Here is a 14,570-nt window from a genome sequence, read left to right as displayed (position 1 = left end):
TATTTTCTATTTTTCTAGACAAAAATTGCATAAATACTGTTGAAATAGGATAAAAGTTTTGCACAGAAGACATCAAAGAGTTCTCTAATGGGGTTTGTCCCATGCCAAATTTTGCAGATGCCATGATGCAATTGTACTGTAAAAGAAAATTATAGAGAAAAAATGTGCAGAATTTTCAAGCCAGTGGAAATACCTCAATGTGTTTATCTTCTTCTTTTCAGCAATACATTATTATTGTCTTAAAAATCAGTTTATGTTACTACACCTTAAAGCTTAGAAATCACATTCATTTCTATTCAGGATGTGGGATAAGAAAGTGTAATTGCTTTCCTTTACAGAAAAGGCTCACCCTGAGGTGAATAGGATTTAAGACCCTCCCATAACTTTCACATTTTCTGCTAATTTAGGTGATTGCCTCAACATGTTGATTATTTGCCATAAAAAGAGTAGGCTGTGGTGGGAGTGCAAAATGGGAGTAAATATGTTTTTTGCTTCTCTCTCTAAACATGATTTTTGAGCCATCAAGGGCAGCCAGGAGAAGTGCTTCAGAAGAAGGGAGTGGAGTTCTGCAAGCACGTAGATGTTGTACTGTGGCCTGGGATCCCCATTTGTAGGTGTCTAACTCTGCTCATGCAGAGTGGTGGCTTGGTACTGCAGGCTCAGCTGAGGCAAGGTAAACATTGCCTCCATGGATCCAGACTCAGGCGTTGTATATTGCAGGCAGAAAGTGCCTATCTGTGATCTGTGTATCTGAGAAGTTTGCTGTGTCTATCAGCTTTCTGAGGCACTTATTCCCATAACAGCATGGTGAGTGCCTCCAACCTGAAGCAGGGAGGGCCGCTTTGAATAGATTCTGATAAGGACTGTGGAGGAATAAGTTAGTTCATCTGCTGAGCTGTTCCTCTGCATCTGGCAGCTGACTGCTTGATAAAACAGGGAGTGTGGTGGCAATTTCTTGAAGACAAGTGTTCTAAGGCTGTCAAGAAATGCAAGGAAATGGGTTTCAAAAAGCCACCAATTAAAAGAAGTCAGATTATTCAGGGTCTGAGAAAAGTTATGGCCTAAGATAGCTTATTTTGCATTTCTATTAAATTCTGGTTTCTCTAGGTGACAAAGCACCTTCAACTCACATTAATTTCAATGTGATTGAGAGCAATCAAATAGCTTAGGAAATAAGTCTAGTAGATTTTGGGGAATTTGGTAAAGAAAATGGAACCACACAGAGCCTAAAGTGTGTTAGAGACTGTTTCTGTACTGTAACTCTCTGGTCTGTCAAGAACAATGTCAGATTCTCTTACATCCATGATTCCTATAGCTGCTCCTCCTATGATGCAGGAATATCTTACTTCTCATGTAAACCTTTGATAGGTAATTTTCTGTTTTTCTGGGTCTTCTGTCCGTAGACAACATATATGATGTTCAGTAAGACCTTGGAAGCAGTGCTTTTGCTCAGATGTTTCTGCCAAACAGAAGCAGTGGAAATCGTTCTACAGATAATTTGTTTACCAGTCTATCCTTTGAGTATTTTTCTTTTACTTTGCCATTTCTCTTGAGAGTTTATTTGGAAACTCACAGTTGGTTGGGTTTTTTTTTTAACAAGAACTGCTTCTTCCTGACACATGAAAAGCACAGAACACCCCTCTACATCTCCCTGTGGATGCAAACACAGTACAAAAAGCATATTTAATTTTTAGTGCAAAGTACGGAGAATTGCTCTACCCCATCTTGATGGTGTTAAATAAATTAACAAAAAGTACTTTGCCTATTGGATTGGGCAGACTGGAAACTACTGAAGAAGTCGTGTTTGTCTTGATGATAGTTTTACTAGCATGAAAAAGTTGTGAAGGAGCATGAAGAAAGTTCAAAAGTAATACATCAAGCACACTACCCAACCACTCACCCTTTGCAGAGGATATAGTGGGTGTCCACAGACTTCACACATCATTTACATTTATCACTTATACAACGGGGCAGCTTTATTTCTGTGCTGGAAGAGATGTTTATGGAATTTCATGCCTTTCATAATGTTTATTTGCCTTTCACAAGCTTTCCAACTCTTTTTACATAAAGTCGGTAGCAAAAGTTAAGTCCCTACCAGTGTTTCTCTATCTCTTCTACTTTTGTTAAGTGATTAGCTGTTTCATTTTCTTAGATTTATTTTATTTTGAAAAGTGACACCTCTGAGTAGACAGGTATCAAAATGACAAAGGTTACAGGGAAAACTTTTCCAAGACATAAAGTAAGTAGGAAAATAAAACATTTAGATTCTTTAGAGGAGACCGCAAAACTTGGTCCAAATTCTTAAATTTTGTATATAACATGCTATCCTTTTATATTCTCATGTCGTTGTTGTATGTAGAAACTTCATCAGAAATCTAAATGTTGATTCTAATGAGTTTTTCGAAACATTTCTAAAAAAAATACTATTCTTATGTTTTCAGTTATTAGTAGTAAAACAAAGTTCCACTTTGTTTGTTTTTCCAAACAGGTGTGTTTTATGAAGTTGTTCAGAGCTTCCCTAGAGTGGAGGAAAATGCGCGAGTGGATTCGCATGTAAGCATCCACAGGTGGAGAAGGCATTCAGAGTCTCTCAAATCAGTTGACACCAACAGAGCTAGCATGGGACAGGATTCCTCTGAGCCAGGGGGTTTCACGGATCTGCTGCTTGAAGAGGGACATGATAACACCACCCAGATTGAGGTAGAGATTATTTCTATTTTTTTCATTTAATGTGTTGTCTTTGATTGGGGGTAAGTAAAAAAATTGATAGGGAATGAGAAACTTGTGGTCTTTGTGTTTATGTATATGGAAGCCTGTATTTTCTCCTGTTCTGAGGTTTGGAGCCTGTGTTTTCTGATGTTTTGAAGAGAGCCTGTAGAGGATATCTGTCTCTTTGCTGGAAAACAGTTATGGGAAGTCCTATGTTCTAGCAGTTCTTGCTGGAGATCTTGAAAATGAAGTGCAGTATTAAAATAAAATAGAATGAATTCTTAGAAGTTTGGGCAAGCACCTCAATTGGTCAGAACTTGCCTGGCCTTTACTGAAGAGTGATAATCAGACATGTAGGGGAAAAGGTCCTAGAGAATTGAGAAATAGGGGAAAAAAATAGGTTAGTAGTGGAAAAAATTTGCTCATACTACTTGACTGTTGAGCTTCCAAGCAAGAATAACATGGATCAAATGCATCTGTGTGAAGTTTTGGGACATTCACCTGGTTTACAGCTTCATTCAATCTTTCTGTTTAAAAAAAATTAACTGCCAGGTTGCCCTCATATAGCTATAAATATAAATGCAAGTGGGCACCAGTTCTGTTTTTAAAGCTGCTCTCTATTCCAAGTAATGTAGGGAGAGCAGGAGTTGACTATAATGTTATGTTATGTTGTGATTGATTGGTGCAAAAAGTCTCTGCCTATGATGATTTGTAGGATTTCTGCTATTTAATCTTAGTGGTTCTATATAAACACACTGGCTGAATTGATTTTGTTTTTATACACAGATAATAAGTGTTAATATTATAATTGTTATATTTTTACCGTTTTTCTTTTTTAAGTATTAATAGAATCTACTTTTTTTCTTTTTTTTTCAATAAAATGCAGCTTGGAATAAGCTATGCTTAACATTTCAGTCTTTATATTCTTCTTTCAAAGCAACAGTGCTGTTTATTTTTCATGTCTGAGGAGCTCATTCTCAGACAAACAAAACAGCTTTCAGATTTTGGGTTGTTAACTGACACAATAACAAAAGCAAAGCAATATAAAACCCATCCATAGAGACAATGCTGCCTCTACAGCACGAGTCAAAAAGTAGTAATGCTTCCTGAGAGGTGTGTTTTGTGTTTGCTTTTTAAGCTTCCCAGTTTGCACAGTGCTAATTATGTTTCTTCATGCATGAGCATGGAAGTGGCTAGTTGGTAAATTGTTTTTTCAAATTCAAATTGTGTGTTGATTTCACATTTGTGTTTTGCCCTCTGTAATACCCATCTGGCTGTACTTGAAGCATTTCTCTCAGGCATGACACAGATTGATCCCGCTTCTAATTATTTTAGCAGGTAAAGTTGAAATTGTCTCCAAGGTATAGGGAAATTCGTGTATCTGATCTTTCTGTGGTTTACTTGTAGATCCCCATGCACTGTCTCTGTTCAGTTGAGTTCCAAGCTCTTACTAAGCAAAATGGGTCAGAGCTCCACCTCTAACACTTGTACATAGCAACATTTAGGAAAAATAATGAATACTTGCAAATAGACATATATAGAATGGCATTCTTCCAGGGTCATCTTTCCTGACAGATTAATGGATTTATAGTGTCTTAACCTCAAAAGCACATCACCCTTTCTGAGTTTATTAAATTCAGGTTTTGTGTTCTGTGGTAGCCCTCCCTTTTGTAAGGTCCTCCCAGCACAATAAAATGAGTTGTGGTTTTATACACTATCAGATTCCATTGTAAGTCCCTACTACAGCACACAGGCATTTTACAAAAATCCTTGATGCCCATTTTTATAGAGGAGGTAAAGCGTACAACAGATATTCACAGCGGAAGAATCCATATGTAGCAAAGTCTTCTGCAGCTTGGAAGCTTATCAGTGGTGCTTGAGAGCATATTGATTTGTTTGGTTGGGGTTTTGTTTTTAAACCCTTCAGTGTGCATTGCAGTTCTTGCTGAAGAAAATCCAGAGGATGAGTACCACCTGTCACTCATATTTAATGACACCACAGAATTACAACATCCCTTCCTCACAGATACTGTTTCTCTCTGAAGTATTTTGTAGGCTTCCTATGCAAATGTGGAAGGCTGCTTTTACAGGAAGGCTGACAATGATGAACATATCTTTAATTTTCACTTGATATTGTTTTCTGCTCTTCTTTATAATAATGAATTTACTTTTTATCCAGCTTTTAAAAAACAAACAAAAGAAACCCTACCCCTCCTTACCCCACCCTGAAAATCCCCAGACAAGTACAAAAAGGAAGGCAGTATGCAGGGATTTCTGCACACTGTTTAACTCTTTCCTGTGTTACCAAATCTGCACAATCTTAATGTTGAAAATAATAAAATTAACTTGAGTGAAGCACAGCTTAGTTCCACTGGCTTTCCTTGATATTTTAAGGTAATAAGATTTTTCATTTATGTTTTCCCATTGGATGTACTAGGAATTGTTCTGTAACTTCACAGGTACACTGTGCTCCCACCAGCCCTCATTCAGAGGTTATTTTAACATCAGCTTGAGTGGAAGATGAAGTTCAGGGCTTCGGGAACAATTTTAGAAAGTGCACTGTAAATTGCTTTATCACATCTTTTCAGTAATCAGGATGGAGCCACTACTATATGTAGGAAAGAAAATAATGGTCAGGTTGTCTTTAGAGTTGCTTTCTGTCTGGTCCAAAAGCCTAAGCAATAAAGCCATTAGGGACTCCAGGACTTCAGCGTCTCCACATCTCTGTTTTGTCTCCTGCATTTCTTTGGCACTGTGATTCAGGACAGAATTCCTGCAAAATGCTGTACATATTCAGATGCTTTCAAGAATAAAGATGTTCTCTTGAACTAGACTCTAGAAATTGACCTGCATTACAGAGACTAGCAGAGTCGGTGGCTGTAGCCATTTGATGTGCAGGGCCTTCAGAAATGGGCAGAGCCTTGGGAAGGAGAAAATGAGCCCCATTGTGTTACTGGAGAGCAGGAACTTTGTGGTCTACAGGTGTGGTGTTGTGGCAGCACAAACCCACAAACCTGGAGGTGCCAAGAGAAGGGCAAAGGACAGGAAGAATAGGTTTCTGCTGCAAGCCAGATTTTCTAGGCATATAGCATTTGTGATCTTTCCAGAGAGCTGATAGCAAGTTGGAGATTTTAGGGTAAAAATAATGTATAACAAATAGTTATCATAAACACTTTATAAAACAGTACAAAATCTTGTTGTACTGTTAATAAGGTTATTTATAATGTGCCAGTTAGGAACTAGAATGTTGTAAATCCAAAAAGGTTCCCAAGGATGGTTGTTGGTCCCACATGCTTTTTTCCAGTTGGTACTTTAGAGCCCCAAAAGAAAGGAAGGAGAACATATGAGTCTCTAAGACTATACTCTGTAAGAGGTTTATTAAGGTTTAATTCCCACTACATAATATATGCAGAGAGAGGAAGCAAGCTCTGAAGAGGCACAGGTGTAAAAAGGGTGAGATCCCATCTTGTACAGGTGAGCAAAAATGTTACAGTCCTAGAAAAGTCCCTGAAGTGGATAGTGTTGGGACAGGTGACGAAATAGGTCGTCAGAAGTCCAAATGAGTCTCCCTTTGAAGACAGGAGCATCCATGCCGAAGGATCACAAAACCAAACATTAAAGTCTTCTGCCTGGAGTAACTTTGGGACTGTCAGAAGCTGAAGTGTTTCCGAAGCTGAAGTGTTTCCCACTAAGCCAGGGGGAGTTTTCCAAGTCTGAATTCATCCGAATTGCGTCCCATATGCACTAACTAACTGGTGCTCAGGACTGGCCAGTGCAAAGGCTGCCTTTATGGTCCTGTGGGTGCTAAGCTAAGAGGGAAAATGTGTACTGCATTGTAGTGACATGGATTATTACGAGCATATTTGAGAAATTGGGTGGGACATTAAAAAATGAAGTGCCATTTAGATCAACAATTCTTTCTTCTAGAGAGTCTTTTTTCTTTTTTGAATTCCTGGGATTTCACACGCCACCACCAGTCCAAATCTTTCTTGGGACTCTTGTCTCTGCTCTTGGTGGTTGGGGTTGGTTTTTTGTTTGTTGTGTAATCCACCCTATTGTTTATTGTGCTCAGGACATTCAGAAGTGCCTTTTCTTTAGAATAGAATAAGCCTAGCAAATGCAATGTGTAGGGTGGAATTTGTTGCTATGAACACTGCAAGTCCTTGAAAAAGCAATGAGCATGAAAATGTATTTGAATATATCTAGTCTGGCATGTCTTCTTTCAAGCAAGGAGAAAAATTGGAAAAATATACTACCTTTCTTCACATACTCTTATTATAGAAAAGTATGCTTTCTAATACCTCACTGTTAACATGTAAATGAGTATTAATATTGTTAAAATAAACTGAGATTCATGGTATGACCTATCTTCCATTAATCCTTGAAGCCCTGTAGCCATAAAGGTAATGAAAGCGGGTGGCAGAGATTCTCACCTCTTGCTTTTTGCATTTACTGGAAAAGGAACCGATCCCTGAAATTCATCTAGGATGGATGTTGAGTCCCCAGTATCCACCTGTCCTGGGTCCAGCAGTAGCAGTCATTTTTTTTTCCTTCTTAGTAACTGGTGCAGTGCTGTGTTTTTGACTTTCATCCTGGAAACAGCACTGATAACACCGATGTTTTTAGTTGCTGTTCAGTAAAGTTTAGTTTGACCAACGACTTTCTGAGTCTCATGCTCTACTAGGGAGGAGGGGAAGCTGGGAGGAAGCAGAGACAAGACGACCCAAACTGGCCAAAGAGCTATTCCATAACACACCACGTCATGCCCATTATACAAACTGAGGGCAGTTACTCGGAAGCACAAGATCACTGCTTGGATCGGGCTGGGAATCGATCGGCGGGCGGTGAACAGTTGTATTCTCTTCCCTTGCTATTTCCCTTATCATTATTATTATTGGTGGCAGCAGTAGTGATTTGTGTTATACCTTAGTTACTGGACTGTTCCTATCTCAACCTGTGGGAGCTACATTCTTTAGATTCTCCTCCCCATCCCTCCAGAAGCAGAGCGGGGGAAGTGTGGGGGGGGGGGGAGTGAGAGAGCAGCTGTGTGGTTCTGAGTTACGGCTGGGCTTAAACCATGACACCACCTCTAAGGTATCTACACATGCACTCCTGTTTTTTCAAAATACTTGCTAATGTAGGAATAGCCATTGAGCACTGTAAATGCTTAATGATGCATTAATACTTTAATTAGTTTAAAATGTGCATAATCTTTCAAGTGATATCCTGCAATTATGGCTGTATGGAGCTCCATACAGAGGTGATTTTCTTTTGTATTTATAATTTTATCTCTTTATCCAGATTTTCCCTAAAGCAGCATCAGGTTTTCTAGATTTCTAGGTAACCTCCTAGGTCCCTCGCTTCAACATTCTCTGTTCCTTGTGACTGCTTAAACCCTAGTGAACAGTACGATGCTGAAAACTAAAAGATAGAGAGATTGAAATGGAGCAGTCTCTAACGTATACCTTGTATTGGCATTACCAGAAGATGACAAATTTTGCAAAGTAACTTTGGAACACGTGGGCTCAAACTTATTGCCACAAACTTCAAATATCAAAAAGACATCCAGTAATAAAATGATAGACTAAATCATGGTCAGGCTTAAGCTGAGTGCATCCGTGCTAACTGTAAGATTTTATAGTTTTGCACTGTGAAAAGAGTGAAGAAAAACATTATTCTTAATATAAAGTCATAGAGCAGAATGGATGATTGCAACAGTATGATGGGAGATTCAGTTCCAAGCAAGAAAAACCATGCTGAGCCTGCTAATTCAACTTTCTCCACCCCTCCCAACATAGTACTTGTAAGCAAAGAAAACTGTGGCTGTTTCAGTGCAAAACAAATTTATTTTTTCCATAGTGAAGTGATTCATTTATTCTTGTGGATGTCACTGATATCTCCTGCCATTTTTTCTTTCTTTTTTTTTCTTTCTTTCTTCCTTCCTCCTGTCTTTAATTTCTTTGCATGTTGATTGAATTGTAAATTTTAGTAATCCCTATAGTTTAGGCTTGCCCTTATCAGAACACGAGTGGATTTCTTACTGACAACAGTCTTTTTGCTTAATTTTGCATTTTCTTGCAGAGATTCTGCCCAGAAGGCTTCTCCCTTATCAGTCCCAGTTACTCATAGAAGTGGTTTGATTCTGACTGGCAAAAACAACAGAAGGGATTGAGTTTTACAGTCCTTGGGATTTGAGAGCAATTACTCTCAACTACTGACAGCAGTGCCAGCATGCCCATTGCTGTGTTCTTACTTCAAGTCTGAGCAAGTGGATAAAAAGTGATTAAATTTCATTCAGCTGGACAAATGATAAGGCAGTCTTGCAATAGCTACTCTAATGCAATGTATTAAAAGTAGAAAAAGTTGTTCATGCATAATTGAAGCCTCAAAACGAAACAGTATCTAGTCGTATGGTGAGCTGTCAGTTTCGCCAAGCCTGCCTTTGTTTTGTTCCTTTTTGTTTTTCCTTTTTTCTTTCTTTGGGGGTTTTGGATTTTTTTTCCATCCCAATGCTTTGATGCCAGTTGGAGCTGAAGGACTTAGAACTAAAGAGAGATGTTGCTAAAAATTTATTCCAATACCCTGGTTCTTCCAATTTACTGAGAAAAATATTCTGCATTTAAGAAAAAAAAATCCTTATTGTCATATAGTTTAATTAGTTCTGTTCACTTTCTTTCTTCCAAGCAAGCAGAGAGGCATGCTTTACTTCTAAAGTCTGTTTTCTGACTTGACATCTTTTAGAGCCTTTAATTACCTGTGTAGAGTTGCCTGCTTGTTTAGCTTTTGAATTTATAGTTCAAATATTTTGTTTAAGTAGTATTTGTATCTTCCTTTACCTTTGGCGATCCTCAACAATGTGAGAGTGAATTCCACAGGCAACATTTTGATGTACTTATTCAGTGTAATAAAATTGAGGATGCTATTGATCTCTACATCAAGGCAGAATTCTTTAACACATAATCACACCTTAATGTGGATTAGGAGGTATCAAAGAAATACATATTCAATAAACCTTTAACCAGATTTTAGGCTTTTAATTTGTATTTCAATTAAAGCATTAGACGTATAAGTGAAGAGGAATGAAGCTTTGAAGAACAAAACTCTCACTGGAGTGAAAATCATTATCATAACAAAAATCTTACAACAAAAGTTGCATTAATTCTAATTCTTAATTTTTAAGAAAGTGTAGTTGTTTCTCCTTCACAGTTATTAATGCCTACATCATGTGATTACTTTTTTTGTGTGTGTGTGTGTGTGTGTGTGTGTGTGTGAATGTAAAAGATTCATTCAAAAGATGGAGGGAAAATCTGGGCTCCTCCTGTAGGCTTGAAAATATTTTTCTCAATCTTTGAGTATAGGCCTGGCAGTTCCAGGGCTAAAACTACTGTGACTAAAAAATGCAGTTTTACACTTAAGGGTGGTGTTACATCAAGTTTTCTGCCGTTACAGACTATCTGATGTTTTCTTATACCATTTCATATTCAGTTGTATTTAAAACACAGTTGTCTTCCTGATTTTAAGCCAGTGTAACAAGCCCAGAAGTCTCTATTTGGATGTGTGCTGTTCATGGTTCTCCCAAAACAATAACGACTTGCCATATAAGCAGACGGGTACATCATTTCAGATTTGGTCAGGCACTTCTTTAACTGTGTGTAAATTTAGTAGTCATAACTTGAGAGCTTTCAGCATTTATCAGAAAGTTAGTGGCCTATCTTCATTGTGATTGCAAGATTTACTTGTTCACTTTTCAAAGGGAATAAGTAGAGCCAAAGCTTAAAACTCATATAAAGAGGGGGATCAGAGTTAAGAAAGTTTCATTTGCAAGATGTGCATTTGTCCTTCCAAAAATGTGAGCTAAATGCTGTCAAGTGCTGATGAGAATGCTGATGGAACACTTTTAATAGTCATAATATTTCACAGAACAAAAATTAAGAAGCAATGAAAATAACAGATTTTTGGTTTCTTTTTTTCTGTAACACTGGCATGCATTCATGGGCAGTATGTCAAGCTTCTAACAAACTATCAGTAATAAACCAGTATATTTATTTCTAGAACACAAATTTGGCAGTGGAGATTTTTGAAACTGCAGCAAGTTTCAGTGTGAATAACAAGGAGAAAAAAAAATAATCAAAACCCTCAACCACAAAACTTTCACATTCACCAGATTTTTCAGTGGCACAACATTTAACAGAAGTAGAGAGATGCGACAAGCTTACTGGTGGTTTGCTTTATGCATTTGTCAGAAGCTGCATGACTTTTCACGAGTTCCTCTTAACATTTTAGATAAATGAGAGCATCACTCTGTTAGAGTATTTTTTCTGTATCCTTAGCAACAAGAGTAGGAAGGAGGGAGAAACTGCAGATGGTAATCCTATCTGTCTGATCTCATACAGGTGGAGCAGTAAAAGTCATGATAGATAAAATGCTGTGATACCTTGGAGGTATTACCCTTTTGTTTCAGTACAGACAGCTGAACAAGCAGCTTTCTTAGGCTCTTCCTGCCTCAGGTGAAGCATGGGTGCCTCTTTCCTGGTGTTCAAGAAGCAAAGTGCCTTTCAGTGCTAGAACAGGCATAATCAGGCTCCAAAGTGCTTCTGCTGAGTTTAACTATATCCAGGATGGGGCTAACAATGTGGCTTCCACACAACAGCAGCCTGGAGGGTGCTCATTTTGGGGTATGACTGACTGTCTGGCACAGTGGTTTATAGCAAGTTTGGTGAGGATGCTTGTAACATCTTGCTTCCATAGTTATAAGCAAGTAAATATAAATGTCCCTATTTGTCAAGAAAACAACACCCCAGCTCTTAGAAGTGTACAACTGATGACCATGTAGTTGAATGAAACAGCGACTTGTTTTTAAGAATTTCATTTTGTTGGAAAAGTAATTCATGTGCTATGCAGCTGGACTACAGAAAGGGTTTAAGTTTTAATGGGGTTGGGGGCTTTTTTACCCAACAAAAAAGGAAATGGAACCTTCCTAGACACTATCAGTCGTTAACAGTGCATTAAAATGTTGATTTTCTTATATTAGTAATATCTTCAAGATAAATCAGGCATATTACACTTGGAAATCAAGGTAATTTCTGAAATACACTAAAGAGGTTTTGTTTCTTACATATACATTCAGTTAAAAAGTAGTACATTTCTCTCAAATGCTCTAATAAAGTTTATGAATTTATGTAAAATACTAGGCTATGATTTCTGTGAAAGGCTGCAGTTTGTATGCGTGGCTTACTTCTTTTAATTGTAGTTAACATTAAAATTGAAGGTGAAATTCAGGACCTCAGTTTGGATACCTAAGTATAGGTGCGTGTGGGGTAGTTGATGTATGTGCAAGTTCTTGTATGAGAGTTAGTTTTCTATTGTAGATAGTGGAAATTATGATCAAACTTGGTTGCCTAGCTGTAGGTGTCTGGTGTCATTTTGGACCCTGTGGTTATACTGAATAGGCCATTGGTCCTCCTGTAGGATAGGGGTCTACTGTAGGTCCTGGATTATATCTTCAGGTCTTAAATGGCCCTGGGTAACTCCTGTTGTTAGGCAACTGTATCTCACCCATGGTTAGTACAGCCTGTTCAGTCAAGGTGGGTACTGAGTTTGCTCTAAAGTGGACCTGAAAGCTCAGCTGACCTGAGCTGGCAAACTTTCATTAATATCAAACAAAATTAAAATGGCCTGTTTCTGTTCAGGATCAAAATGTTAAGATTCTTCCTCACCCCATCCCCCCACCACACAAAAAAGATTTATTTGGAGCACAAGTGACTCTTCATGTCTTTAGCTTTCACTGTTTTTCAGTGCTTGGAAGAGTATATATGTTTGCCATCACATTTTTTTTTTTTTGCTTGAAATTGTGAAAAGGCACCCTTCAAGTCAAAAGTAATTCTGTAGCGTCTTGTGTTTTATCTTCTGCTGTCCTACTGAAAGGCAAAATAGGCTGAACAAGTTTATGAAACTTTTCCACTTTGAATCACTCTACTTTTAAAGAGCAAAAAAGACAAAATAACAACTGTCAAAAAGAAAATCATGTGTTCATATAACATTGAAATATTTGAGAATTGTGGGTCAGCTGGATAGTGGGTTAACTTGAAGGCAGTAGCATTTTTCAGAGACAGCAGAGGAAGGGTATTATTTAGCACCTTGATCTTGTCTGACTGGGAAGTGCTCAGATTATCCTTTCTGAAAAGAGGAAGAGTGCAGATCCTGCAGAAAGCTTTTCTGGGAACTGATGTTAATCAGAGTGACTTGGAAGTGCCTGTTTAGCCAACATGTACCTCATCACACATCTCGATTAAATATGTCATCTTATAGTTATGGCACTTACTAGAGAACTCTCTTTTTGTGCATGACTACAAGATTACGTAAAGTAGCATTGCTATAAAGAGTCCTTAAAAGATGTGACTGAGAACAGTACAGAGCATTATTTTCAGTATTCTTGTATAGGATGTTCTGACTGCATTCCTGTTACAGATGTATATAGGAAAATAAATCTATGAACAAAATAAAATGCCCACTTTTTCCAAAGCAAGGAGCAAGCTTTCCGAAAAGCAATAGAAAGGGGGGCAATAGTTTGACCACTGTAATCATCACTGTCTTTCTAAGACATGAATTTGGAAATTTTGGATATTGATTGTAGATTTCTGCCAGTCCTGTGTTTTAGTAACTGAAGATTCAAGTGTGAAAGCTAAACTAGAAAGTGCTCTGGTTAATTAGACTAGCAGTTTCAGTTGCAATCTCTTTAAACTGAATGCTCTCCTGTGAAGCCATGGTGATGCAGTTTGTCCTTTGATGCCCAGGTTCTGTGATAAGCATGCTGCTGTCTGGTTATATACTTAACAGCACAAGCTGGACTGAACATCATGGCTTTGGCAAAGGCTGGTGCTGTGAACATAGGACACCTTTAAAAACTTCAAATTAGGCTTTATCCCTACAGGTAAAAAGCTACCTCATTAATAAACTGATGTTCCTGCCTGTATCAACTTCATATTGGTTGTACATGTTCTTACAACTGATTGCCCTGATCTCAGCTGTGAGCCCTGACAGATCCCTGAGACACATTATTAACTGCTTGGGAACTGCAGCACGCATCAGTGAGTGTGGAGGCAGCTTCCTTCACTGCCCTGCACAAAGCCTTGATCTACTAGAAACTGTATCTCTTACTATTAACTTAATCCTCCAGTTCTGTAATGTTTTTCATCCTGCTTTGACTTGCATTTTCCTTCCTCATGTGAAGCCTCAGGGTTGCTGCGTCTTGGTTGCTGTTTTCCTCCTTATTTCTTCCAATAGACAAGGGGCAAAGAATGGGAAACAAGGATGACTTATCTGTCCCAGCTTCTGAATATATAGCAGAGGAGGAAATAGGCTACAGAGAGTTTAAAGTTGCTCTAATACGTGGATTAATAAAAAGGAATAATATTAAACTGAACTTACATATCTTAGGGGAGGAAAAATTTGCACAACTGTGGCTTGAAGTATGTCAAAGTATATACAGAAATGCGTAGTTGTTTATATTCCATGCAGGAAGTGAACCTTTACAAGACTAAAACACTAAATATTTAAAGCTAACTTGATGAAAATATAATTATATATGGCATTATGTGGAGTTGTGAGCCCTTGCAGAATGGGGGCTGGTTATGGACATGGGGTCATAACCACTGATGCTCTATTCTCCAGGCCTGGCAGTTAGTTTTTTAGGTTTAGAAACAGTAATTGTTACAGTTCAGTTTTATGAACATTTTAGTCATTTATACATATCTAAAAAAATGAGAAACAGTTTCATAATTACATCAAAATCAAATTTCTGCTAAGTGCTTTCATGGTCACTTTATTGCAGTGGTTCCTAGTATTTTAGTGGAGAGGATACG

General features: G+C 38.0%; 1 protein-coding gene across 2 annotated transcripts in view; it reads left to right on the top strand.

The window, feature by feature from the left end:
* PLXDC2 (plexin domain containing 2) overlaps window positions 1-14,570 on the top strand; it is a 256,273-nt gene that overhangs the window by 112,264 nt on the left and 129,439 nt on the right. For both annotated transcript variants that reach the window (XM_061468294.1, XM_061468295.1), the window contains one exon: window positions 2,489-2,700. In XM_061468294.1, the coding sequence (XP_061324278.1) occupies window positions 2,489-2,700 (212 nt within the window). The remainder of the gene's footprint in view (window positions 1-2,488; window positions 2,701-14,570) is intronic.

Source organism: Pezoporus flaviventris, unplaced genomic scaffold (assembly GCF_033815535.1).
Source record: "Pezoporus flaviventris isolate CSIRO_AGI_PZ_B2104156 unplaced genomic scaffold, CSIRO_AGI_Pfla_v1 ptg000047l, whole genome shotgun sequence".
Lineage (NCBI taxonomy): Eukaryota > Metazoa > Chordata > Aves > Psittaciformes > Psittacidae > Pezoporus > Pezoporus flaviventris.
Note: the sequence above shows the minus strand (reverse complement) of the source record. Positions and strands in the feature narration are given on the sequence as shown.